The 27982-nt window shown below is 40.8% G+C and overlaps 1 protein-coding gene across 2 annotated transcripts; it reads left to right on the top strand.

The window, feature by feature from the left end:
• The first annotated feature begins 2462 nt into the window (after window positions 1-2462).
• On the top strand, window positions 2463-27730 carry ENO4 (enolase 4). Of its 2 annotated transcripts, XM_035138541.2 has the most exons (14): window positions 2463-2916; window positions 4360-4488; window positions 5427-5617; window positions 8103-8239; window positions 11956-12125; window positions 12753-12884; window positions 15989-16054; window positions 17026-17082; window positions 18987-19154; window positions 19433-19558; window positions 22684-22873; window positions 24440-24507; window positions 25511-25628; window positions 27307-27730. In XM_035138541.2, exons 1-14 carry the CDS (start codon window positions 2719-2721, stop codon window positions 27417-27419), a joined length of 1863 nt encoding a protein of 620 aa, XP_034994432.2. In that variant the 5' UTR covers window positions 2463-2718; the 3' UTR covers window positions 27420-27730. The 2 variants fall into 2 exon arrangements, with proteins under 2 accessions (XP_034994432.2, XP_060130759.1); XM_060274776.1 differs by lacking the exon at window positions 15989-16054.
• The last annotated feature ends 252 nt before the right edge of the window (window positions 27731-27982 follow it).

Consider the following 27982-nt stretch of genomic DNA (forward strand, 5'->3'; position numbering starts at 1 on the left):
GCTATGCCCTGTGGAGGATCTTAAGGTCCATAAATAAAAACATTTTGGAGTTCCCAAGCCTCAAGGAGGTTAGATTGGTCTCAACTAGCTCCAGGGCCTTTTCAGCACTGGCCCCAACTTGGTGGAACACTGTCACAAGAGACCAGGACCCTGTGGGATTTGACATCTTTCCGCAGGGCCTGCAAGACGGAGTTGTTCCGCCTGGCCTTTGGCTTAGACTCACTCTGACCCCTTTTATGGGGTTTGGTATATAAATTTTCCCTTGGCTTTTTTGCTGGCCCATGTAGGACCAGCATGGATAGCTGGCTTGAGGTGAATATCTGATGTTTCCTCCCTTTATGGTATTGATTTATAGGCTACTAGTAAAATGAGGCTGCAATTTAAACTGTATTTTAAGCCGTATTTTAATTGTTTTTTTCCTATTATGTTTTATTGTAATTTATATTTGGTGTTAGCTGCCCTGAGCCCAGGGAAGGCAGGGTATAAATAAATTATTATTATTATTATTATTATTATTATTATTATTATCTGATCCATTCTTTGGAAAATTGGAGTGGGCCACTTATCGTTTTTGGAAGCTGAGCTGCAGGAGGGCTTTCATGATACAGGTGAACCACTTCCCTGAATAAAAGGGCATATTAGGAGGTCTGAGGAAACCCAAAGGTTTTGCAGGACAAAAATATTTAGGAAAAAGCCAAAGGTGAGAAACCTCCAAAATACAAAAACAAAACCAGAACACATTCAGTGGCTATGGGATGCTGACCGGGGGGCCGGGGGAATGGAAAACCAGCAGAAGTGAAATGGAATGGCGTTTCATGAAGGCAGGTATGGTTGGCTGCTGCTCAGCACATGTGACTCAACAGGAACAGGAGGGGTTTGCTTCTGCTTCTCTCTCACTCTCTGGATGGCCTAGTGGGATCCCTAGTGGGATGGCTTGTGGTGCTTTGCAAAGACAAGAGGAACAAATGAGCAAGGCCTCTGCCAGCTTTTTTGACATCTCTCCGGGTGATGAGGCTGACTGGATACAATGGCACTGCTGAGTTAATGGCAGTGAAAGCCGCTGCCTATGCTGGTTTTTACTTCAGTCTCAGCAGCCTGGAGAATTAAGCCCACTGGGCCTAATCAAGGCTGTTTCACCACCCAAAGGGAAAGCACAGGAGACAAAGAGAGGTCATGCTGAGGCTGCTCCTGTCTTGGACCACCTTTCCTTGTGGAAACCGCACCAAAGGAAGAGAGCAGGTAAGAAGTCTTGCAGGACCAGCTGGCACCTGTCTGGCTTGCTCAACATCTCTAAATGAGTGACAGGGAGCCTGTGGTCTTGCAGAGATCAGTGGGGAGTCCAATTCCCATGAGCCTCAGGCAGCATGGCTAATGGTGAGGAATGATAGAACAGCTTGTGTGACAGCAGCTGCAGGTTGCTGTATCACTGGCTGAGCAGCCGGCATGGGTAGCAAATGGAGGTACTGGGAAATACCCCCCTTTAAGGATTCCCTTATTCAGGTTGAAAACTGCAATGGCTGAGCTGCTGCTAATAAAAGATCATGCCGAATACCAGGTATATGTTAGGCTGGCAGGCAGCAGAAGCAAGCAAGGTAATAGAGGGGATGTTGTAAAACCAGAAAATTCATTGGCGGAGGATGATGTCTTGTCTACAAGGCCCCTTGCACTTGAGATGCAGTATCCTCCTCTGAAAGGAGCTCTGTAGCACACTTGTCCATGTTCCCCTTGAAAGGACACCAGGAAGCTCTCCCATATAATGTGCCCTTTGCTGGAAAAGATTTCAACAGGCAAAGACACATTTGTGTGGTGATAGCAGAATCAGCCAAAGAATGTCCAGAGCTGAGTGCAGAGTTCTTAACTGCCATTTTGCCTGCCACTCCCCCATCGCCCCCAAATCGAAGTGGGGCTCCATTGGTCCAGCAATGCCTGGCAGTGCGGTTTGGGGGCACTTCCTGATGATTTACCCATAGTGTGGAGTTGAAAGAAAAAACTCTGGCTGCTTCCTGCCTGAAATGAAAGGAGGAAGGTGTGGGCTGCAAGCACTGATGAAAGAAGGCACGAGTCCCAGACAAATAAGCACCAAGACAAGGGAGGGGAAACAGGGCTAAATAAGGGAAACAGGTGTTTTTGTTTTTTTTTAAGTTAGGAAAAACAGCACAGGGAGCAAACAAAGGGAAAGGCCACACACATACAGAAACAGAAGCAAAAACCAGCAGTTGAAAATTTGGTCAAAAGGCCACAGAATTGGTTAAGGAGGAAAAAAACCAAAATGCAATCACAAGCCTGAGCAGAACGACAGGACGGTATCTCTCTCTCTCTCGCTCACTCACACATGCGCACAGAGGCGTGTCCCAGGTGAAGACAGGGAACAGCCTGAGCTGACAAAGACTCGACGGCCCTCCCCACCCTTGGGCACCAGGTGGCGCTACAACCCGCCGTGTCCCGAGTTTATTCAATCTCCGGCGGAACCTAATCAGCCGGCGCAGCGCCCGATACTTTAACAGCGCTCAGCAGGAGCCTCTTCGTTGTCTGCCCTCAGAAATCGGGGCCGATGGACTCCGCTAAACTATTCGGCACAGGACCGAAGCCCGAAGGAAAGAACTTGAGAAGAAGGGGAAACGGAGAAAAGCGATCCCGCGAGAACACGGTAATCTCGGGGCTGGAGGCGCGCGTGCCCCGTCTCCTAGCAACGGAGCCCCGGCGCTTCTCCGGGAAGACATGGAGCATTGCGGGATCCGCGCTGCGGCGGGCGAGCAGCAGCAGCAGCCGCAGCAACAACAACCGCGACGGTTCACTATTACTGATCTCAAACACCAGGCTGCGGAGTATTACCGCAGCAACGAAGTGCCGCAGCGCCTGGAGGAGGTGCTCAACGCCATGTTCTACCAGCGCCCAGAGGACTTCTACGGGCACCTGGTAAGCAGGACCCCCGTGTAACGGTCCCCCGCGTGCGCATGCGCCTTTGGCCCAAAGCGGAGGCTGGGGCGAAGTATGCCTAGTGCGCACGCGCACGGGGGGTGGGGGGAGAGAGAGACGCCTTAGGCGTGGGACCGGCTGGGTGGGAGTGCAGAACTCCCAATGACCTTAATGCAGGTCGTGTGTTGCTCGTGTGTGCATCTGCATGGTAGCATTTTGGCCCTTTACAGGGCGAGCTTCTCCATGATATTTCCGAGGCAAGTCCCACTGAGTGTCCCCATTCAATCCAACGAGAGTTACTCCTAGCTAAGTGGGTATATGGTGGCTGCGGATTTACTGCTTAAGAAGTAAACAACAACCGAGAGCCTTGACAACACCTTAAACACCAACATATTTATTTCTGGGTTGAAATCTGCATCGTCAGATGTGAAGAGTGCACTCTGGTACATGAAAACCAGTGTTGTAATGAATTTGTTTGCAGAGCAATCCTGTGCAGATCAACGTAGAAGTAAATTGGGTGGGGAGTGGTTAGCATATGCTACTGTGCTGCCTAACCCTGAATTCTTGGCACGTAAAAGGCTTTGATTCTTACTAATGTACATAATTTTCTCTCAACTGGAAAAACAGAGAACCTGTTTCTAGCTTTTCTTATTCTGGCCTCTCAATGTGGATGACTGGCACTTAGTACAGTAAATGTCATGATCTGCCTTAGTTTCCCATTGTTAAAATGGTAATCTTATGACATAGTCTCAGTGTTGATTTGGATATTCATAAAACAAGGGTTACAATGCACCAAGCCCACTAGAAAATGTGATTTAAATGATTGGTAATAAAAGGGGATTAGAAAATGCGAACATATCTTTTTATGATACCGTATGTCATCGGAAGCAGAAATAATATTATATGTTATAGGAAGCTCACATTTGGGCAGGCTACCAAGACCTGCCAAAATTTGTGCACCTCTACCTCTGAAATTCAACCATCAGTACAAAACATCATAGTGCCTTTTGGAGTACTTCCTGTTCGATCATTTCTCCCGATTGCCAGGCAGCATGCCCTATACTAGCATGAGTCAGGGAAAATGCTGACCCCTGTATTGATTCCTGCTAGCTCAAAGGGCAGGCTAGCATCCTGCAGAATCAGTGTCAGTGGCACAATCCAAGAATTTATTGTGATCCATCCTTGACTTCATTGCAGATGAACTGGTATCATTACAGTTTACCATACTCCAGAATATTTAGTGAAAGCCACGAGGGCACCATTAGGATTTTTAAAAGAAAGCAGATAATATTGTTGGTAATACATATGATCCCAAGCCGTGGGTGCAGGAACTACTAAATGAGCAGTCAGGGAAAAGGTTTACTGCAGACAACTGTGTACTAGGAGAATAGAAATCTCATTTTAAATATATGGGAAATAATTGCTATACTTGTTATCTTCCAGGCAAACTACTTCTCTGAATTATCAAAGCCTCCAGTGATAACCAAATTAGCTGGGAAAAAGGTGCTTGATGGGATTGGTCGGCCAACATTAGAAGTGGAAGTGTCATGCCGAGTTAGGAACTGTGTCAAGGTATGAACTGTTACTTGCTTAATTCTCTGTTTGATCCAGAGATATCTGACTGCCAGACTGAGGGCTGCTTGAAGCCCTACAAATAATATTGTCCGTGAGCTTATATGGACACTGGTCAACCCCTGCCAATTTCTGTCTCAATATGATGAAACCAAAAGGCCCAAAGTTGGTTTGATGTTAAAATGTGTCAAGGCATTTAACATATCTAGGTGTTTTCCCTCTTAACTAGCCACTGTGTGCTATGTGTGTGTCAGGATTGGGACCATGGTGCTTGGAGAAGGGTTTCCAATACTTCTTTTTTTTCCTTGATGAAAATCTCCCCTCATGCTATTAATGTGAATAGAATCTAATGTGTCCTAGGGCTGGTATCAATTCTGGTGGAGTGTTTCTTCAGGACTACTGCATGGTAGAAAGTGGGAATGTCTCCCTTCCCAGTGCACCATGATCCTGAGTATAAAAAAAGTTTAGGGGCAAATTAGACATCATACTATCACCCTTTTGGGAGGTTGTGAACTCTCCTTCATTGAAGGTTTCTATGGATGCTTTAGTTGAGATTTCTGTATAGCAGGGGGTTGGACTAAATCACCCTTGGGGTCCCTTCCAACTCTACGATTTTCTAATAATATAACCTAGAGGCATTCACATTATTCAAAAGTTCATATAAAGTGTAGTTTACGTGGGCAAAGAAGCATATGAACTAAACAAGATTGAAATGAAAGGAGCTGTGAAGAATTCTACTCTAGCAGTAAAATTCTTTTAAATACCTTGGCAAAAGATTCGACGTATGTGGAGTTTATAACATTTGACAGTGAAAGTGATAACCCTCTCCTTACATAAAAAATAAAGCTTAAATAAGCCTTTAGCACAAAATGATTTCAATGTAGTGTTTATTATGTGAAATTTCAATGGTAAACCTATTTTAAAATTCTATGCTGCAGAGGATTTGTTCCAGCATGATCTCTTCTCATGCTGAAATTCTTGAAAATGCTTCACCAGAAGCAATTGATGCTGATGAAAGGGAAAGAGAGGAATCTATAAAGATAGCAATTGAATGGATAAATGAATCACTGAATGAAATGTTCGGAGGCCTTCAACCTACTGACCAGAATAAAGCTGATGAACTTCTAGGGTAAGTTTCACATATTTATTCTGCATGTTATATAGCAATTCTTTTCTTTTGAAAATCCATTATGTTGCACTTACAAGACTGTAATTCAGGCTGCAATTCTATACTTGAGAGTAAGCCCTTTTGGACTCAGTGGGACTAACTTTTGAGCAGACTTGTATTGGATTGTACTTGTACTTACCAGCATGTGGCATACTTGAGGATTTGAAATGGCTGTGCTTCAACCATAACAGTCTGGTGGTCTGGGGGCAGTTTATGATTGAGTTTAAGCTTAGTCTGTAAATAAAATTATCATCTACCTTGGGGGATACCAACATGGAACCCATGAAAAACTTTACTGTGTCAGAGCCTGCTGCCATTTTATTTTAAATAAAAAAGTAAGTCTCTAAGCCCTCCTAGAAAGTTAAGCAAAATGTGCAGGTACCCTTCTAAGCAACTTTAGTGAAATGATCACTCATGGGCTAAAACCACTGACAGATAGGAGTAAAATCAGAGCTGTGTTTGACACTAGGCAGTGGAAATCCCTTGGGTCCTAAAGAGTTGCTGTTTTCCCTTTTATGCACTTTATGTCGTTCTGCCTTATTTTCTAGTAGTCCTTGGAATATCCATAGTTTGCCCTTCCTTTTCACCTAGCAACCAGGATACATCTTCCCTGTGGTGGGTTTCTCTGAGATCACGTACTCCCTAGAAGTTATTTTCTGCAAATATAACTACACAGTAAGTGCGAGGGGGGGGAGGTGTTTAAAGACAACCCCCCCCCCAGACAAATACAAAATACCCTCTCTATTTTTGTGTTATGCCATGCCTTCCATGACAGCCATTTCATGACACACCCAAAGGACTCATCGAAAATCGAATTTTGTCTTCTGGTCTAAAAAGGTTGATGGCCCTTGATCTATCTAATTCACCTGCTCAAAAGTCAGCAAACCTGGTTACAGCAAATGTTCATTCATTCAGAGGTGCAGTTTAGTTGCAAGAGTGATGGATGGCATGAAGATCAGGGCATAGGTGTAGGTTTGAACCAGTGGTGTGCGGTGGACTTTTTTTGTAGGGGACCAGTTAGGGCCAGAGGCACCAGCTTGTGAGGGTAATTAGGGGGTCCCTGTGCACGTGATGTTGCAATGTCACATACATGAGCATCGCGTCTCCCTCCCTAAGCCAGGCAGAAACTTCCTGGGCTTGGGGGAAGAGGTGCCAGGGGAACAATTCAGGTTCTAGCCTAAGTCCCCTTAGACCGCACGCCACTGCCAAAAAGAGCACACTTGCTTTAAACAACTACACCTGTTCCCTCTTTTGTAAGTTGGTGGAGGGATCTGAAGCAGGACCTCAAATGTTCAGCAGAATGTACAAGGGGCACATATCACAATGAACTGAGGACTGGAATACAGTAACATGCTCTACATGGGGCTCTACAGTAACATGCTCTACATGGGACTTTCCTTGGGCTTCCCTGGGAGCTACAGCTGGTGCAGAATGTTACAACTAGATTGTTGACTGGGGTACCCAGTCAACATCCTATTACTCATCTAGTGAAGGAGCTGCAGTGGCTGCCAATATACTCCCTGGCACAGTTCAAGGACCTGCTTTTAGCAGTTAAAGCCCCAAACAACTTGGGACCAGAATATCAAAGGGGCTGCCATGTCCACTATATATCTACCTCGCAGCTGCACTGCTGAGAGTACAATATACCCTACAGGTGCACGCAGCCTATACTGAAAACTGGGCTTTTAGTATTGCAACTCCAGCTCCACAGAATTAGTTACCCACCAAATTCAGGCAGGCACCTAACATGATGTTTAGGTACCTACTGAAAATATTTTTTGTCTGGGAAGGTTTCTCTGAGGCTTAACCCAGTCATTTACGGAAGATCGTCTTCATAGCTGTTGAAAGTGTTTCATTGTTTTTATGGTTTTACTGTTTTAGAGTTTGTTGAATTGGTTCTTGGAGCTTATGTTTCTGTGTTTTGTGTTGTTTTTTTACCATGTACACTGCTTCAGTGGCTTTAAGCTGTGACACGGTCTATAAATTCGCTTAATAAATAAACTGAGTGCAGAGACCAATATATAACCAGTGCAGATCTGATAGGACCTGAATTATATAAGCTTTGTCAGGTCCATTCCAGACAGTAATCTAACGGCAGCATTTTGGATTGGTTGTAGCTTTTGGACAATTTTCAAGGGTAGCCCATGTGCTTAAACACTGCTTAAACTGTGCTGGTGACTTGCTTCCACCAGTTATTGTCTGTGAAGTCTTGACTGGAGCCACTATGTATCTCTCAGCCAGATAAACAACATGATCATGGATAGGTTTAAATGCCAAATGGCGGTAAACTTTCAATGTAACTTTTATCAGAAATGTATTACTATTTATAGAAGTGAAGGTAACAAATATCAGTGTAACCTGTCACCCTACATTAGGCTTGCGTGTGTCAAGAAATTTCTTGAAGTACTAAATCAACCAGTGGTTACTGCACTTCCTTTTATTACAGTGAATATTTTACAAAGAAAGCAGAAGCAGATGAAGAAAGAAGGGAAGCTGAAAAGGAGAAAGAGAAAGAAAACCAGGAAGCAGAGGCTTCTGCAGCTGCTCTAGCTCCTCCTGGGAGAAAAAAGCCAAACAAACCAGGTTATAGAATGGACCTTGTATCTATAAAGTAGATACCCATTTGCTAAATGGAATGGGATGCTATCATGGCTCTCAGGCTTGTATCCAATGAAGCTGTCCCGTTCATACGACTTCTGGTTGTGTAATGTAACTTCCCCTCCATCTTCTCTTCCTACATGCCCCTTGCACACTCACTCAACACACCCAAATCTGCTCTGGAGGGTTGGCAGAACTCCCAGAACAGATTTGGGAGCCACCTGGGGAGGAGAGCATGGGGACGTTCTATTGTGCAAGTAGGAGTCCTTGCATGTACAGGTTGCCTCTCTGGGATAAAGCCCCACATTTACTTTCTAACCTAAGTTTGCGGAAGGGAAGGGTAGTTCAAAGCATGCTTCTGCTAGCTTTGTTTTGTTTTATCACATTTTTATGAAATGTTTTTGAAATGTTATTACCGGTAATGTTGCATTTTTATTGTTTTTGAGTAAGCCACAAGGGGTATAAAATGTTATAAATAAATAAATAAGTGATACTTTTGCACATAACACTTTATGCTTTCCTGGATTCTCCACCCTTCAACATGTTTTGTGTCCCCATATCAGTCTGCATACCGGACTTAATGATCCCAAGTAAAGTCATGGCAGCTGTAGATTGAGTTGTGGGTGTGTGGTACCAGGTGATTATCTGAATAGTAATTGCTTGCCTTTGTTGCTATGTGAGGCTTCAAAATGGGAATCACACAGGCAAAACAAGAGAAAAAGATTGGGAAACACTTGATCTGGATACCTAGCTCTCTTTTCTTGGACAATGCCTGATTGATAGATAGATAATCTTTATTGTCATTGCCCCCCTGCGGGAACAATGAAATTGCTCCGAGTATCAGATATGATCCCCAGACTGCGTTCTTTGTCTTGACACATGAATATGCACTCCATTGTCTCATGTTGATTTGGTTCATTTTATTAGGAATCAGATTAATAGAGGGACATGGAACAGCAAACCTGCTGTGAAGTTTATGTTGGTTTGATGTGATTTGGCAGGAAAACAGCACAATAGAAGGGTGCTGAGGGTGTTCCCTTGCCACACCTTTTGGTTTTAAACTGAACTTCTAGCTGATCTAGTTGCCAGCCAGGGCTATACCACTTGTTATCTGTAACGTTGAGTAACGTTTCATTAATGGAAACAACATCCAGATCATATTGACCCTTGAGAGCAAGAGTCTTAAGGATGTGACACCCATTGACTCTGTTTAACTTGAGGGAAATGTGTCGAGTGTTTCTCCTCTTTGCATAATTGCAGTGACCTGTTCATGATAAAAAGAAAGTGTTCTTATTCGTATACTCTTTACCATTTCGTATCTTTCATGATTGCCGCAGTGCTTTTTTGTCTTGACAGTACTCACCAGTATGGAGTACCATCATCCCTTTTGTAGCAGCTCATGACAGCCATTTTATGCCAGCACCCATGGCATTTTTATGAAGATTATGAGATTTTGTACCAAAAACACTGCTCAGAGTTAAATTTGTTTAAAAGTAGTACTGTAGCAGAGTTTGTATTGCTGCATTTGCCTCACTGATAATTTTAATTGCCATTCTTGATTTCTTAGCAATAATAACAAAATCATTTTTACTTTTCTGGGAGAAAATATTTAATTACTGGAATTTCAGCAGTCTTAATAGAAGCCATTATAGGGATGTTGAACCTCCCAAGATTTTGCCATTTTATGGAGAATAAAGGTGATTTTTGAGAAACTTTGGAGAACAGCCTGTTGCTTCATGCCTGACACCTCACTCATAATGCACTCATTCCTGTGCATTCCAGACCTAAGGAAGATCAAATATATGATGTGCTTCAAATTAAAGAACACTCTAGTTGGGTGTCTGCATAGAGTTCCATAGTTGCACTTGACAGCTTTCATGTTCTGCTTTTCGAAAGTTCTGTTAAGTGCTTGGATTAAAAGGTCAGGTTTTCAAAGGCACTCAGCACCCACAACTAGTGCTGGATTTTCAAAAGATGCCAGCTCCTATTTTAGAGTGAAAGCAAGTCATTGGATGATAAGAATTTGAGGACTTGAGGACATGAATGTCACAGTGGGAGTTTATGGTTGCTAAGCTCTATGCTTCAGAAATCCAGCCATTATTAAGGTGTCCAAGTGAGCGCCAAGTAATTTTCAAAATCTACTCTAGATTCTTAAGTTTTGTGCATATAAAACACTCTTTGGAAAGTCTGGATCTAGGGGTGCTAGAAGATGAAGGGCATAATAATAGTAATAAGCAATTGGAGAGAAAAGGAAATAAAAGAAGAGTTCTATCTGAGACTGAAACAAGCCTTCATTGAAGAGGTCAAAATATCATATTATTATGTCTAAGAACAGATGTGATTTAAGCCTAAAGGTTAGGTATGACAGCATGGGTTATAGCCTGCATCATGAGAGGGAAAGAAGGCAAGCCAGCCAGCCAAACCAGCCCCACCTTCCTCTCACCATTGCCACGGTGGATGACTTTTATTCTTCTCTGACTTCTCTGACTCCCTGATTAAACAACCACTTCAGCTTTCTGTTGGACCACTTTAAGCGGTCCAGCCTCCCGTCTAAATTGGGTAGAGTGGTATTTAATTAATTGGTTTATAAACTGCAGACATATACTAATTTGGGAAGGACTGGGAGAAAAGTTTTTGACATGACAACATGGAGGCTTGTTTCACATCTATGGAAGATGAATTCCAGACAACTGGTGCCACAGTTCTAAGAGCATGTGTCTAAGTCACAGCATGCTTTACATGCTTTGCTATAAACATCAACAGATCTCCATTCCCAGATCTAAGTGACCAGCATGGGATGTAGGGGGGAGAGGTGGCTTCTCAGATGCAGAACTGTACAGGCAATTCCCGTTTCCACAGGTGTTGGATTCTGTGCTAAAGTGCATGCCTGCAGAGCACACATAAGCCTGCCCCATTCCGCCCCCATTCCTCCCTCTTCTGGGTGTAAATGACCCATGCGACGGCAGTTGCATGCAAATTGGACATGTGTAAATGGTCGCCACCTGTATAGGACTTCTTATACCAGTAACAAAGTCTTTAAACTAGCTTGGTAGCAAATTGGCAGGGTTGAGTTGAATAACAGGGTCTCAGACCAATTCCCTGCTCCCCAATAAGCTATGCTTTTATTTAAGGCTACAGTAAGGCATCAAGTTAAACACTTTTGGGGGAAATTATTTTAGAAAAAAGTTGGCTTTACAGTTTAATTCAAGCCTTTTCTTTCTTGCAGCTCTTCAACTTTTATATGGAATATTTTAACTACCCCCTCCCATTTTATCAATTGAGGACAAGAGTCTTGGTTAGGTTTCTGTTTCTCCTTAATTACCAGGTTCTCGTGCAAAACTTCCTGAACAAGTATCCCTTGCATGCTTCACCTTCCTGCAATGTTTTACCCCTATATACATGAGTTTTCAACATAAAAGGCAACCATTTTACAGCCTAGTCACAAACAAAAAGTCCTATTCCATCACAACAGGAGATTAGTGTTAGAAAGTTCATCAGAAGAAGTGTCTTAATATAAGGGGTTAAGTTGGCAGTCCTCAAAACACCTATCTCTGGAGCAGTCTCCTTGACTCCAATAGAATTGATCTAGAAGAAGTCCAGATTCTTTCTTTGTTTTAATTGACTTCATAGCCATATTTTACTTACCCTGTGATGTTGATATTGTCAATAGAAAACTATAAACATGTTTTTCTTTTTCTCAGGAAAGAAGGTTTCTGTGATGGAGAAGCCAATCCCTCCTGCAGAACCTGCGGAACCTGTAGTTATGGGTAGCATGGCTATTGGGTGTACATCTCTTGCTTTTGCAAAGACTGCTGCGACTCTTCGTGACATGCCTTTGTACTTACATATCGCTTTGCTGAAATATGATCAGGTACTTGTGTGGATTTTAGCATCCAGAATTCTCTCTCAAGATAGGAATAAGAAGTAATCCAGATATACGTGCAGCCTAAGTTCTGCGGAACCTTTTGCTCAATGTTGATGGGGCTTGTATCGCAACCACATTCTAGTACATTTATTACACAAGTATGGCTTAGCTCTGTGCTCTTTCTGCCACCAGAATCCATAGGATTGGCCATAATGAAATTGGCAGATATCTCTGTGCTAGAGCCAGTGCTTAATCCTCGCCTGGTGTATTGCTGTGCAAATTTGTGCCTTGGTCACTAACATGCAAGTGTCACGTTTTGTGACATAGCAATTAATTCCTTTAGTTTTAATTCTAAGGCATCCAGGTAGTTGATGTTGCCCCATGCTTACTGTGCTTACTTAATTTAATGGGGTATGTGCTGTTGACCAGCAATTAAGCCTCCCAGAGAACTGCATGGGATGGGATGGGATCTAAATGCTGAAAGTAAGTAAATAATATGGAGCAATCAAGCTGCGTCTACAGTTCCAGAAGTCCATAGTATTTGGGGGCATATGTACGGTAATCATTTTACTGTTCCAGTTAATTTGCAAAGTGAAGCCTAAAGAAGTTCCTGCATGACTTTTTCCACTTTAGGAATCGCCTAAAGAACTGGCTTTGCCACTTCCGATGGCAACAGTTTTGAGTTGTGGAAAATCATCACCTGGAAAACTGAATCTATTGAAAGAAGTGATGGTTATACCTCCACACTGGTTACCGGTTAAACAGGTACCATGTGCAACTGTTTTCCCTTTTGTTTATAATAAAACACAATATTGAAAAGCACTTGGCCATATTATAATCAACTTGTAAGAAGTAAATTGCGTTTTTATGACATAATCCAACTCCTCATTCTCTACGCTTATACCTGCTGTCTTCAATCGGAGTAATAGTGAACAGGGTGTAGGGTTGAAGCCTTACTGCCTCACTACTTGTTACATTCATGGCACATTACTAATGATGTGGGGTTAAAAGTATTAAATACCAGGCATTGGGTGGGTGGAGGGCATTGTTCTCAGGAATGAAGTATGTGGTTTCAGTCTACCCTCTCCAGTTGTGATAAAGGTGAAAATCGTCCACTCCATGTGGCAATTAGCATGAGGAAAAAGTCTCATTGGTGTCTCCTCTGTGCTTGGTGGTATTATTATTATTATTATTATTATTATTATTTATTATAAGATTGCTAAACACATCATTAATGTAACATGTTATTAGGTCCTTAAACATAACAAAAAATTTCTGAATAAATAAAAAATATTTGTCCAGTAGCACCTTAGAGACCAACAAAGTTTGTTCTGCGTATAAGCTTTCGTGTGCATGCACACTTAATGCACACGAAAGCTTATACGCAGAACAAACTTAGTTGGTCTCTAAGGTGCTACTGGAGAAATACTTTTTTATTTATTTCGACTGCGTCAGACCAACAAGGGTACCTACCTGAATCTAAAACATTTCTGAGTTGGTTATAAGTATATGGAGGAAACATGCATATGGAAGTGTGTAATACATGGCTGTGCTTTTAATGCACAAGACCCATTCATTTATATCTGGGAAGTTGCCCGTGGATGTGTCTCTTGTGAGTAATATTGATAAAGGAAAGATATAGCAGAGTTCTGTGTTATAGTAGGCATTTCATTTTCACAAAATGAGACATCACATTCATATATAGAACGAATGAGTTATTCTCCGGAAAGGTCATTATTATATCTTCAAATACATTGAAGATAAGTTTTGAAATTTCACTGTCATAGATGAATGTTTTTGTCAAATTGCCTTCCCAGGAAAATTTTGTTCAATACCCACCCCACTCCCCTCAGATTAAGGATGTATAATGGTACACTCATGGAACAACTGAGAGCAATGAAGTGGGCGAGATGGGAAAGAAATTTAATTAGATATGGTAATCTTCTTTTGAATCAGGTGGGAATTGGCATAGATCCCCAATTACCAGTTCCTAAATGAAAAAAAAAATGGTTAAAGCAAACGTTTCATTCTATTGCACAACATCATGTGTGTGAACAAAATTAACTCAGGTATAATTTTTTAATTGCATGTTGGCACAGCTGATTATAATCTTGTATCCTCTTCAAAGGCCAAGGCACAACTCAAGGCCTTGTGAACCACGCTGAGATCTTTTGATGAAGGGTGGTATATAAATCTAATAAATAATAATAATAATAATAAATAATAATAATAATAATAAATAAGTGAAAGGCAAAACCATTTTTTCAAGGAGATGGAGCTTGAATGATAATACCTGAATAAAGCAGTAATGTTTCAGAAGTTATTAGGCGCCTGGCTAGTACTCTTCGCTGGTTGCGGTCCTGATACCCTGCCTACCATGCAAGGCATTCTTTATGCTCATACTTGCTTTCCCTCCTGCTAATACCTGGATTTACCTACTTGGCAGGATTAAAGATACTCTTAATCCCCTACAGAACATGGCCACTGGTGTTGCAGTTTCTCCAAAACTTCTCATGCAACTTGGAACATGTCTATTAAAGCGAATAGCTGCAGTTCAATGTACTAGTACTAGTACAATGCACTAATAACCAATCAGAAGGTCAGTGGTTCGAATCCCCGTGACGGCTCCCATTGCTCGGTCCCAGCTCCTGCCAACCTAGCAGTTCAAAACCACATCAAAGTGCAAGTAGATAAATAGGTTCCGCTCCGGCGGGAAGGTAAACGGCGTTTCTGTGCGCTGCTCTGGTTCACCAGAAGTGGCTTTGTCATTCTGGCCACATGACCCAGAAGCTGTACGCGGCTCCCTCGGCCAGTAAAGAGAGATGAGCACCGCAACCCCAGAGTCGTCTGCAACTGGACCTAATGGTCAGGGGTCCCTTTACCTTTACCTAGTAACTTTTGGAAAAGGTCACTTGTTTTCAGAATGTACTTGTTTTGAGCCTGGCTGCTTTGGGATGGGTGGCAGTTGCTGTCAGAGGAGGAGGAGAGTGCAAGCATGCCAACAGCATGGAGTGGACCAAGGAGGGTGATGCCGCCAGCTCCATTGCCTTTAGAGGCTATGGGAAGGGAGGCAGTTCCCCTGGCTCCCTGTCAAGCCCCATACAAACAGGGAAGGACTGCCTTAGCAATCAACCAGTCAGGAGGGGCGGTTGGACAGCTGGAGTCAGAGGGTCTGACCTCTGGCCTCTCACAGAGAACTCAGTGCTGTCTGCATCACTGGGAACAGGCCCATGCCCCATTTGGAGAAGTGTGTGCCACTAGTCTCATTGGGAAAGAGGCTTGTGGGCAAGTGACCATGTCTAGCTTTTAGAAGCTGGTGGAGGGATGTGCCCATTTTTGTTTTTGTTTTAGATTTCTTAGCTTTCATTCGGTCATGAACTTTTAGGCTGTAAAGGTAAAGGGACCCCTGACCATTAGGTCCAGTCGTGACCGACTCTGGGGTTGCAGCGCTCATCTCGCTTTACTAGCCGAGGGAGCCGGCGTACAGCTTCCAGGTCCTGTGGCCAGCATGACTAAGCCGCTTCTGGCAAACCAGAGCAGCGCACGGAAATGCCGTTCATCTTCCTGCCGGAGAAGTACCTATTTATCTACTTGCACTTTGACGTGCTTTTGAACTGCTAGGTTGGCAGGAGCAGGGACCGAGCAACGGGAGGTCACCCCGTCGCGGGGATTCGAACCGCTGACCTTCTTATCGGCAAGCCCTAGGCTCTGTGGTTTAACCCACAGCGCCGCCCGCGTCGCTGATCTGTAGCTGTAGTAAAGCTTACTTACACACATACTGTCACTGAGTTTGGAATGGGAGCCAGTGCAATTACTTTTAATAGGAAAAAAAATGTGGTTCTGTGGGATTTTTTAATTTTATTTTTCAGGGTGTAGAAAGATGTGTGGATATTCAGAGAGAAGTAATGAAGTTGCTGAGTCAAACTACTAACATGGTGAGATAAGTTATAAATTAATCATTTTTTGATTTTCAGGAATGTGTGTGTGTGTTTATGATATGTGTGTGTTTGTGTTTGTGTGCATATATACCTTGCTTTACAAGAAGGTATACACAAGTCTGGTCTGTTGCCCTGGTTGACGAGTTAACTTTTCAAGTAAAAGCCACCAGAAGTAAATCAAACCCATTATCTTTTTATACAGTATGGGCAACCATTTATTTCATTTATGCACTAGGAAGACCAAACAAGAAAGCCACCTCAAACTCATGGGAACTTATGGGGAGACCCATTTAATTAGGAACTCAAGTTACTATTATGTCTGTTTTTCACATTTCTGTGCAGGTGCCAGGTTGTCTATTAAAATTTTCTCAATAGAATGAACGATTAGCTGCTTTTGTATTGGCTTATGGCTCACGTTTATTTATGGACACATATTTGTTACTTGCTGTGACAAATAAATAAAATTTCTAAAAGAAAAAAGCACACAAATGATTGCATTAAATTCCTTAAATTAATTGGAAGTGTCACAATATTCGAATACCGGTATATAAAATACTTAATACCCTAATTGGCCCATGTTATCAATGCAAGCTTGTTTGCTACACTGCTTTGTTACTGGAGTGGTAATGGAGAAATACACCAATAACATACAATATGTCATTTATATTTCATGTGCCTAAATTCTGAAAAAAGTCATTAATGTGCTTCATTTTATTTTCTGCAGATAATCTGTTCAAAATCAGGGAGGTTTATTCATAGTGAAGTTTTGGATATCTGTTGTCAGTTTGCAACAAATACATTGTGTTCCAAACTCTGTGTTTTCTACTACAGTATACCCAACCTTTATATTGGATAGTATATTTGAAGCAATTGCAGTATTTAAAAGATGGCTAATTTTTTTGGTTATTATTTTTCCTGAATATATAATGTTGGTGTTTCTAAACAATTTTTCAAAACCTTTGTAACAGCCTAGTTCTATGGGAGAAGGTAAAAAGACTGCACGGGATGCTGCAAAAAAAGCTCCGGTAAGAAAAAAATAACAATACAGTTTTAAACAAAACTTGCATAAAACAGTTGTTAGAATCATAAGGTGATAGGTTATTAGCAAGTGTGATGGTTCTTGATGTATTGAGACTTGTGTACCATTATTTGTTGGGAGGGATTTATATTATAATATATTGTGCATAGAACAGAAGATTGCTTTCCATCAATCAGCCTTTCTGACATAATTATATCAACCATTAGAAGCTCAGGTTTGTAGGAATTCCTGCTGCAATCCACACTGATTGAAGAAGGAAATGGAGGCACACACTGTCTCTTAAACCTGGAACCAATGTAACTCCTGTGATGATGGCAGCATAGTGCTCAAAGAAGCCATGCTGGTTTTGTCTCTAGTTCCTGTTGCTTAGATCTGTATCAGTCCACGGCCTGCGATTTCCTAGGTATTCTAGAGACTCAAAATGTGGTGCATCCACTGCCTATGAGCTAGGTTCAGTCATGCTCAAAAGCAGAATATGAAACAGTCCAGTAAGAGTTACTTATTATTGATAGCCAAATTGGAAGCCCAATTTGGTTAGGAATGATTTTTTTAAAAATTATTTATTATAAGAGCATTCCTAAAACAACCAATTCAATAAAAATATCAGTGATGCACACTACAATAATTAAAACATCATAACATTATAAAAAGCATAAAATGTAGAACATGTTTATTGTATTTTATTAATTAGACTGGGAGTTAACAATGCCCCATGAGGATGTATGTATGAACAAATATGGGTTATGTAGTTTGGATGGTGAGGAGCGGATGTTCTCCAGGATAGGGAGAGAAGAGCAGGTAAATTTAAGTGGAAATTTTACGTGTACAAATGCATTTAAAAAATGCTTTTTCTGTAATACTCTTTGATTTAATGTTTAATAAATGATTACATTAAATAGATATATTTTGTTTAAACCATTGCTAAAAACCATTTTGATAAGGTAAGAGAGGAAACTAAATAAATACTGTGTGAAAAATGTAGTGTGAAAAATAAGAATATACAGGATCATATTTAACATTGTATCCGCTCAGAGTTAGACCCACTGAAATGAATGAACATGACTAACTTAGCAGTAATAATTTCAGTGGGTCTACTCCAAGTAGCAGTTACTTGCACATAACTGATAATCACATAGACTTTTCTTACAAACCACTGATTTAGTAGGATTGGGGGATGAGACAAATAAGCATGCATATAATTGCAGCCTTTTGGGTTGATATGCTACATTGTTTGCATTCTAGGGCCAAGATGGCATCTGTTTCTGTTGTCATTGCCACAAATTGCCCACTTTTAAATTGACTTCAGTGGAAGAGTTCGGCGCATGGTTAAATCTCTCCCACTGAATCAGATTAATTAAGCTTCATTTTAAGTGAATCATGTCCATTATTTTTGTTTCATATTTTATTAAACTTCATAGGAATACTGCATCATTTGGAAGCAGTAGAATTGTTTCATCCTGTTTCTTTTGTTTAATTGCCTAAGGACTACAATATATTTCTATTTTCTCCCTTTCAAACTTTGTGGAAGTATGTCAAATCTGAATGTATGAAACAGCATGCTTGAAAATAGTATTCTTATCTCTATGTATCATCTGTTCATAGAAACTGGGAACATTAGCCAAGCCGTCTGCAAGAGGCTGGTTACCTTCATGTAGATGCTGATAATTTATATATAGCTGATGCACATCCAAAATAATAATCCAATCATAAACCGAATTATAAAATACTGGTAGCTATACAGGGAGAGAATATCCTATCTGGCTAGGTTGTAGGACAGTATGGTACCTATATAATGCAGCAGGGGATGGGCTTGGGGGTCTTATTTGGAGATTGGTAGAACACTTCTTGACTATATGAAATTAATACCAGTGTTTTTAAATTCATTTACAGTCTCCTGTTCTTAAAAAGATGTCTCACTTGGGCTGCCTGGTAACAGGGTTTGAAAGTCTTGAACAACCTCTGGCTTTGATCCAGTCTGCTTGTACACACCTTTCCTTGGAACTAGGAATAGATGTATACTTGGGAATAAATTGTGCTGCTCATGAACTAATCGACTGTGTAAGCATTAATTTTTTGTGTCTTTTTTTTCAACATTCTTTTGTCTTTTTCAGTATCTCTTCCTCTCTCCCCAAAAGGGATCCATCAAGGGGATGGGCTCTGTAAAGGGAAGGAAGTCTATCAACAGACTTCATTCATGCAAAAGGCCAATGGCTCCTTTGTGGCACCTCAGTGTTTCTAATTATCGTACTTTAGTCCTATCATTATCTATTAAAAAGAAAAGTGAGCAGCTTCAACTCTGATAGTGATTTTTACCTTTCCGTATTTTTTAATTTTAGTCCAAGGGAAAATATGAAGTGATACTTGGAACGCTCAAGAGCCCTGATGAAATGGTGGATGTGTATGTGGACCTAATTCGTAAATTCCCAGCTATTATGACATTAATAGATCCACTGAGGAAAGAGGTAGGAGCTTTCTCTCTCTTTGTTTTGGTATTTTTATCACTGTCCTCGAGGAGAACCCAACAATAAAAGAAACACATAAAACGTGCTTAAACTTTGGGAGGGGTACATTTTATAGAAAAGAGGAAGTCATAGAGGAAAGAAAATTTCACTGAGCTTCATTCCTCAGCATTGTGGCCCTGACCCAATTAAAGTCAGACACACTTCAGTCCTACTAAAATCAGCGTGACAGGATTTTGACTAAGATGACAATCCTGTATCGGGATATGTCTGAGTAGACAAGAATAGGATTTTGTTGTAACCTAAGCTCCATTATAATGCTTAATTCCCATTGATATCAAACTTTAGATGGCTGAGGGCCTGTTTGTATGAAATGTATGAGATGCATGCATCATATTAAACCTTCGTTTTCAGAGAAGGATTGCAAAATACAGCAGCACAGTTAACTAGGACAATAATATTTGCTACATTTCTGTGTTCAACTATTTGATATTTTAACTCTATATATTGTTGACTTGTGTTTTGTTGTGAACTACCTTAGAAGGATTTGTATCCTGAAAAGAGGGCTATAAGTGACTATAATAAATAAATACATAAAGTAAAAATCAGTGGCAATGCAATTACCTTCAATTAAGTCTATCTCAGTAGACTTAGGACATTTAATAGATATATGCTTATAGATAAAAGTCTTGTTCTCTACCAACTGAGCTATCCCAGGTCACATGACAACATAGATTGCCATCAGAGCTCAAATGGCCAAAAAATAGGAAAGCAGTTTAGAGCAGGCATGCCCAAACTGCGGCCCTCCAGATGTTTCGGCCTACAACTCCCATGATCCCTAGCTAACAGGACCAGTGGTCGGGGATGATGGGAATTGTAGTCCAAAACATCTGGAGGGCCGAAGTTTGGGGATGCCTGGTTTAGAGCCTCACAGTTTTAAAGTTGTGATATTAACTTAAAGTCAACATTTGTCATCTATTGTTGGAAAGTTATAGTAGTTTCATTCTAGATATCTGCTAGTTCTGTATGCAAATTGAAATTGAAAAGTTGACCATGCACTTGTACCATTGTAGGAGCTAAAGTGAGTGTATTTTTAGTGTATTTATGAGGGAGAGGAAACCATCAGAAACACATGCTGCAGTGCCTACATGTTTTCTGCAGTCTCTCCACACTCCTGAGAAAGGCTGTGTGCTCTGGGGCTTTCCTCTTCCTACTGTGAGGCTGGTAGAAGTGAGTAAGGAGAAAAGAGAAATAAACTTGGACATCCTTGAGCCTCGATTGGACTGTCAGACAGTCTAGTTAGTTGCCAGCTAACTGCTATAAAACAGGATAAATGCTTTCATATCTGAGCAAGACTGAACTCCCAAATATAACTGCCTCCTGTCCCCTCTTATTGCAGGCCATTAAAATCCAGACAAAACTAAGAGGTCTTACAATAGTTCTGGGAAGACAATCAGGCTGTGATTTTGGCAAGTCTCCAAAAGGAGAGAATTCTGTAATTGTGGAGCCACCATTGTACATGCCCATGGCATACAGATTGTATACTGAGAAAATGTTTTGTCAGTCTTTCTCAGAAATCATAGTGGAGACATACGAGAGAGGATGGAAATACATATCTTGCTGCTTTAGAATTAATTACTGGCAAAATATTGGTAAAATATACAAGTTTCTGTTGTAGAGGTATGGATAAGGAAATGTTGGCAGACAAGGCATGATGGATAACATTGATTTCTTTTAGACCTAAATGAGGCAGGAAAATTCACTATTGATTTTTTAAAAAACCAGCCTTCTGTTGCAAACTGTAATAGGAAGAAAACTGATACACATAAATATAAACACATTTATTTATTTTTTAAAAAGAGAAAGTGTTGTGAAGTTCATTGGGGGGAAATGTGAAACAGGAAACATTACATATGGTTAAATATATAACTATTGATTCTGCTTTACTGTTACCATATAAAATGCATTGTTTTACAATAAATTGTTCTCTTTTGTGTATAAAAAATGTAACAAGAACAAATTTTAATATAGGGAAGATGGCAGGGTTTTTCTTGGTATTAGGAACAAAGATGACTATTGCTTTACTGCAATCATCTGTTTACTTGATGCCTCTCTGGGTATTTAAAAGGAAAGGAAATAAATAGCACAATATAGTCCTGTGAGGTTCCAGTACCACAAAGAATGTTGATGGCTTAGAGATAAACTATCTTTATCTGAAGAGGGAATTCAGAGTTTACATTGCATGCCAAAGCCTGCCTTTGCTGCTACCTTTGTTGGATGGGAACACGCTGTTGCTCAGTAATAGCTATGCTAAAGTCCATAGGCAGCTTCCCATACACCTTCCAGCCAAGTGGGAAAGGGAAAAGAAAAGGTCCAAAGCAGACCAACAAAATTCAGTGGTTTATATGCACAGCACACATACACACACTTTTCATCCTCAGACCTGCAAGAAACATCACAGTTCAAGGATACATTTCAGCAAAACAAGATCCCTCAAGGGCACAGAGCAGAGCCAGTGGGGGGCAGGGTATGGCCTGTCAAGAGGGCGTGTGACTTTTGGAGAACCCTCACATCCTACCTTACTGTATAGCAATCAAATATATGGCGGTGGTTATAATTATTTAATTCACGAATTGTTTCCCAAAGTGATTTGCAATATAATAAAAACATAGAGAAAACAGTTACATGTGTAAAATCATGTTTATGATACCGAGTACATATATTTATAGTTTAAAACAAAAACAGCACATACATAGACTTGACTCAAACCCATTACCAACTGGGATAAATATCTCGGTTTAGAAGGGTTGGCCATTCACCAATTGGCTGGCGCTGATGGGAATTGAACTCCAGCAACATCTGGAGGGTGCCATGTTGGCTGTCCCAGCTATACAAAGTAGCGAGGGAAGAGTGGGAACCAAAAAATGCACACTTTGGGTTCCTATTCCAAGCAGGTTAGAGCCTTAGACAGAAGCACTTCTGTAGGATTGCAGGTATTAGTTGTGGGGCCCCATTTGTCTTCTCTAAAACAGCACATACTGAAGTTTATACTGAAAATACAGAGTATCCATCTGGTTTCTGGCATTAACTTCTGAATTTTTTAATCCCTTATTTTGCTATTTGTATAGGACCGGCAGCAGTGGATCACATTACGCAACACGTTGGGATCTAAATGTTATATTTTTGCAGAAGAATTGTGCAAGAGTGTATCTAAACTTATGGAGAACCACGACATACCAAAATGCAGTGGTCTCGTCCTAAAATATACCAATGAAGCTAAAATTTCTGACCTCTGTAAAATAACTCGACATTTAGATGGTGAGGAGAGGAAAGAACGGAATTAAAATGAAGTACACACTATAGGTTTGCCTATACGATCTGTAAAAGGATGTAACATGTTATACTTACCGTATTTTTCGCTCCATAGGATGCACCTGACCATAGGACGCACCTAGTTTTTAGAGTAGGAAAACAAGGGGGGGGGGAAATATTTTGCTTTCTTGAATTGTCCTAGGCATAGCAGCCAACTCCTAGAGGCCTAGGTGCCTTTGCCCCCCCCCTAAATATTTGAGGAAGCTTCTTTTGCAAAGGGGGAAAGCTCCATTTTTTGGGGGATCAGCTCAAAGTTGTGCAGCTTTGTTTGCAATGGGAAAAGCCGCGTTTTTTATGGCGGGGGGTCAGCTCACAATGCATCTTTTTTGCAAAGGGGGAAAGCTCCATTTTTGAGGATCAGCTCAAAGTTGTTGAGCTTACCTTGCAAAGGGAAAAAACCCTGTTTTTATGGGGTTCAACTCACAGTTCTTCAGCTTCTCTAGGAAAGGGATCCATTTCTACTGTTTCCAGACAGATAATCTAATCAGCCAGTCACATGTCGCTGGGGAAACAAGCAGACTCTCTCTGCAAACAACAGTTGAGGTCTGGGCAAGGGGCCTGTGCGGGGCTGGGAAGGGAACTAGCGTCTCTTATCTCCCTCCCCGATCTCTTGCAATCAGCTGCTGAGCGGCTCCTTTCAACACTCTCTTCCCCTCTTGTTAGCCTTTAGCTCTTTCTTAAAAAAAGAAAAGAAAAGCACGATATGCCTTTAGCCCCTGGGCAATTCGGCACCAGGGAACATGCATTCGCTCCATAAGATGCACAGACATTTCCTCTTACTTTTTACGAGGAAAAAAGTGTGTCTTATGGAGTAAAAAATACGGTAAATACAGTAATTGACAGTGTTAGAATTGCTTATTAGACAAAATTGGCTCTCATCATGGCACAACAATAGAGTTGTGGGTTCATGTTCAAAATATATTAAATGAATTCTTAGAATACAGTTCAGCTCAAAGTGCTGTATAGAGCCAGGGTAACAGGGCGTATCTCTCATACAAAGCGTTTCTGTTGTATATTTCTATGGACATTTTACAAGTTTTCAAAATGTAACAAAGCTGCTGAAATAAATGAACTCTAAGCTTCAGAATTGAATTTATACTACTAGAGAAATGGTTTCCCCCTTCTTTAATCTGCAGCTATATTTTGTATAAGTTTAGATTAAATTAAATGCCTCAGTGCCTCACTTTTGCCTTGAATATGCTACCAAAATGATATGTTCAGTCATTAGTAGTCATAGAAAGTCACAGAGCAAGTATTTAAGCTGTTATACAGAATGCCCACAATCCAACACTGAGTTAAATGAGTCCTAGCCCCTTTAAATAAGTGAGCTTAAGTTCTCAAACCTCAATTGGATCATAGACAATGGATTTAACAGAACAAGAGAAGACATAGAAAAAACAAAACAAGAAAAAACTATTGTAATAGCCAAAGGCAAACAATGGAAAACAGCTAGTATTTTGGCCGGATAGAGAAATTAAGACCAAAAGCACTTTTCATTTCCATCCTATACAGGTCGAAAGCGCATTTCCATTTTAGGCAGTCCAGATGGAGAGACTTCTGATGACAGTCTTGTAGACCTGGCAAGTAAAGTAGCGAAAGCTGTTCAATTGCTCAAATACTGCTTTTTATCTTGATGTGGCCCATAGTAGAAATGTTGTCTGTAGTTGAAACACAGGTAACCTTTTAGAAAATTGGCTTTTTTGAGAGAGTCGCCTTTTAAAGAGAGTTAATCTTTGAACTGTAAGCGGGGGAAGATGCACAACAGTGGGCAATGGTAGCACTGTGAAAATATGTATTGTCTCTTGCTGACATTTTAAGGAAAAGTTAAGCAAATTATTCAAAACATAGAGCACTGCCAGTATTTCTTGAATAACAGGTCTTAATGGACTCAGGCTAGTCTCTTTGTGTTAAAGCATAATTGCATAGAGGATGTCACTAAAAATTGGCCACTTATTTAAAATTAATGTGTGAATTTTAGTCCAATCACCCTACCCTGCCTCCTGCTGTCTTCTGAGCTTCCAATTCCCTTCCTTTCAGCACTATACTGTTTTCCTGACTCTCAGCTCAATGTGGTTTCCCTTTCCCCTTCTCTGGCTTGGATAGCTTTCTCCCTACCTATCCCACCAATGCTAGAGCTTGCATGAAATTCCCTCCTAGCAGCGTTTTTCCTTTGAGTCATTGTAGCCAAGGTATTTGTTAAAATGCCATGCCTGACATTTCTTCTTACTCTTTGACCTTAACAGCAGTCCAGTCAATGGCCTGTTTACACGAAGGTCATGGAGTTCACATGACGGAAGCAAAAAATTAACCAGAAGCCAAATTTTAGCACAGTATTACAAAGCAAAGGACAGTTTCAGTACACACACACTGTCCTGTGGAATAAATGCTCCGGCTATGCATTTGGCAGTGTTACAAACACAAGCATAAATGCTGAATTGTAGGCCTCCACATAGAGATGAGAAATATGAATGTTACATAATTGAAGTTTGCTTCTAAGTCACCCAAGTTATGTAAATAGCAGGAAACGGGATTCATTTCCCCCCTCAACACTGGAGGTTTAAAATGCTTTTGTTTTTGTTTAAGGCTGTTGGACTGAGAACTAAGTTCATCAAGTTGGGAGGTCTTTCACGTGGTGAGAGGGTGGCCAAATACAACCGTCTTCTTGCAATAGAGGAAGAACTTGGCAAGAATGGAAGACTTGGTAAAAAAAAACCCCAACCCTCTTTCTTACATTGTTTTCGGTGTTTAATGAATAAGAATACAAAGATTGGAAAAGGAGTGATTGGAAACACTCTGCAGGAGGGAAGGAGAATCAAAAGACTATAAATAAGCACTTGCAGAAAACAGGATGACGTTTGCCACAAAGTACATTGCCCTTATAATGAGTTGTCTGTTTACCTGAATGTGAAAATAAGACATCCTTTAGGCACAGCCTACAACAAACTTTTCATGAGCAGAACTAATTGGTTGGAATCTTCAAGGCCAATGGAGAACATTTATAATGTTGTTGGGTTTTTTTGTTCACACAGAATTTTAGCTGGAGGCAGGCATGTTGCAGATGATGCTTTGAAACTTGTTCTGTAGCATTCCATATAAAGATGCAGAAATATAGTGCTGGGAAATGCTATATGCCAACTGCATATTGAATATCGGATGTAGTAGCAGTCCTGGTAAGGGACCTGCTTTGTGATCGGTCAGAGGCTTTGCACTCAGAGGTTCCAGGTTCAATCTGTGGCACGTCTGACTAAAAGGAGTTAGCAAGTAACGTGAAAGGTCTTTTCCTGAGACCCTGGAAAGAGCAGTTGCATGGACAAATGATCGGGCATGGTGTAGGACAGCTTCCTATGTTCCAGTTCATTCTGCCAGTGGGATCAACCCAAATGAAAAAAGTATTTCCTTTTATATTTCCCATGGCATGTCATTGGAACTTTACATTTGTCAGCTGTTCCATAGGCTGTGCAAAATCTATGGGAACAATCCTTCCCTATGCTGGATCCCGAAATGGCATAGCAGAGGCCTGGTATCCCTGCTTTCTTCCTTGGTGCGTACACACAGATGCAGGCACTGTGCCAAGCCATTACAGGGAATGAGTGTATGTGCCCATACCGTGTTTCTCCGAAAATAAGCCATACCCCCAAAATAGGCCATACCCCGAAAATAAGCCATACCCCGAAAATAAGCCATAGTGATAGGCAGTTTAACCTTGTAGGTTAAACTGTACCATACTTAATAATTTTTTAAAAAGACATCCCCTGAAAATAAGCCACCGTGTATTTTTTTGAGGAAAAATAAATATAAGACGGTGTCTTATTTTTGGAGAAACACAGTAACTCCATAGCCCCTCTCGTAAGCTAAGGAGCATGAGTTTGAAGCTCACATTCCTTCAGCAGAGTGAGGACTGGATTAATATACGAGGAATACATAGGCTTCCCATCTCCTAGATTGACCTGAAACAACTTGGATGTGGCCTGTTTAAGTACACGGATGTTGTGCCTGCTCAGCAAAGAACTATGCCCTCTGATGCTTAAATATATGTTAAAATACAAGAACAAATTGCAGCTGCTGTATTCACAGATGTAGTAGAATAGAATTGTTTACGAATGAAATAACAGTCCATACTTCTACAGAGTCGGTGTAGTGTTATTTGCTAGGAGTGTGAGCTGTGAGGCAAGGCTTGGCTTTACACTGCACGTGACTTTACAGTGCAATTCTACAACTGTACTCCTAGTTAGGTATGTCTAGGATCCCAGCCATACCAGTTTAAACTCCATAGTTACAAGCCTGTTAAGTTGAGCACTTTTAAATCACATTGCTTTTGCTGAAAGACTTTTGTAAATATGTGCTTTTTTAAAAAAAAATACTCAAATATTCCATTTCAGGTGAAAGAGAGGATCATGAATTTGTTGATTATACTGAAGAGGAGGAGGAAGAAGAGGAGGAAGAACTTGAGTCTACTGATATTACTGCAAGGACAGAGCACTCTGCTACATAGTGATGTTTCAGACTTGGCATTTATTGGCCCAGAACTGACCCCTGAATTCTTCATTTTGAGGCCAACAACATCTTCCCACAGGACTATCACAATGGGGCAACAGTTGGCACGACACAGTCACTCCTTTGGTTTTATTATCCTTTAAAATGTTTGTATTTCTGCTATCCATCCTTTAACTCAGCTTAATGGGAATTTATCATATGGAATAATAGTTGGTTTGTTCTATAAAGATATGGCAGCACTCTCTTTGAATCAGGGAAACAGTGTAGGGCAGAATATTCTACAAGGACCACAGAATCCATGAGTAATGCATGCTTTACTAATCTGTTATTCCATTTATGAATGTGTTTTTTAAATGCAGTGTTCACTTTGGAGTCCTTTTTTCCAAAGTAAGCACCATAATAATAAAATTTAAAATGTTTGTCATAATTTTGTTTTAAGACATTAATTTTCACACACAATTTTAAAAACCACTTTGCCAAGCTGATTTTCCTTTCCAATAACAGTGTCAGCAGTCAAAGTACAATTCAGGTTTATATATCTCTGAAGTAAAATTCTATGAA

This window comes from Zootoca vivipara, chromosome 5, assembly GCF_963506605.1.
Source record: "Zootoca vivipara chromosome 5, rZooViv1.1, whole genome shotgun sequence".
Lineage (NCBI taxonomy): Eukaryota > Metazoa > Chordata > Lepidosauria > Squamata > Lacertidae > Zootoca > Zootoca vivipara.

Excerpts from the sequence above, each read along its gene's own strand:
- ENO4 (XM_035138541.2), top strand. The coding sequence starts at position 2,719 with ATGGAGCATTGCGGGATCCGCGCTGCGGCGGGCGAGCAGCAGCAGCAG. Across the intron at positions 12,885-15,988 it reads ACTGGTTACCGGTTAAACAG|GGTGTAGAAAGATGTGTGGA; the intron begins GTACCATGTGCA and ends TTTATTTTTCAG. Across the intron at positions 16,055-17,025 it reads TGAGTCAAACTACTAACATG|CCTAGTTCTATGGGAGAAGG; the intron begins GTGAGATAAGTT and ends CCTTTGTAACAG.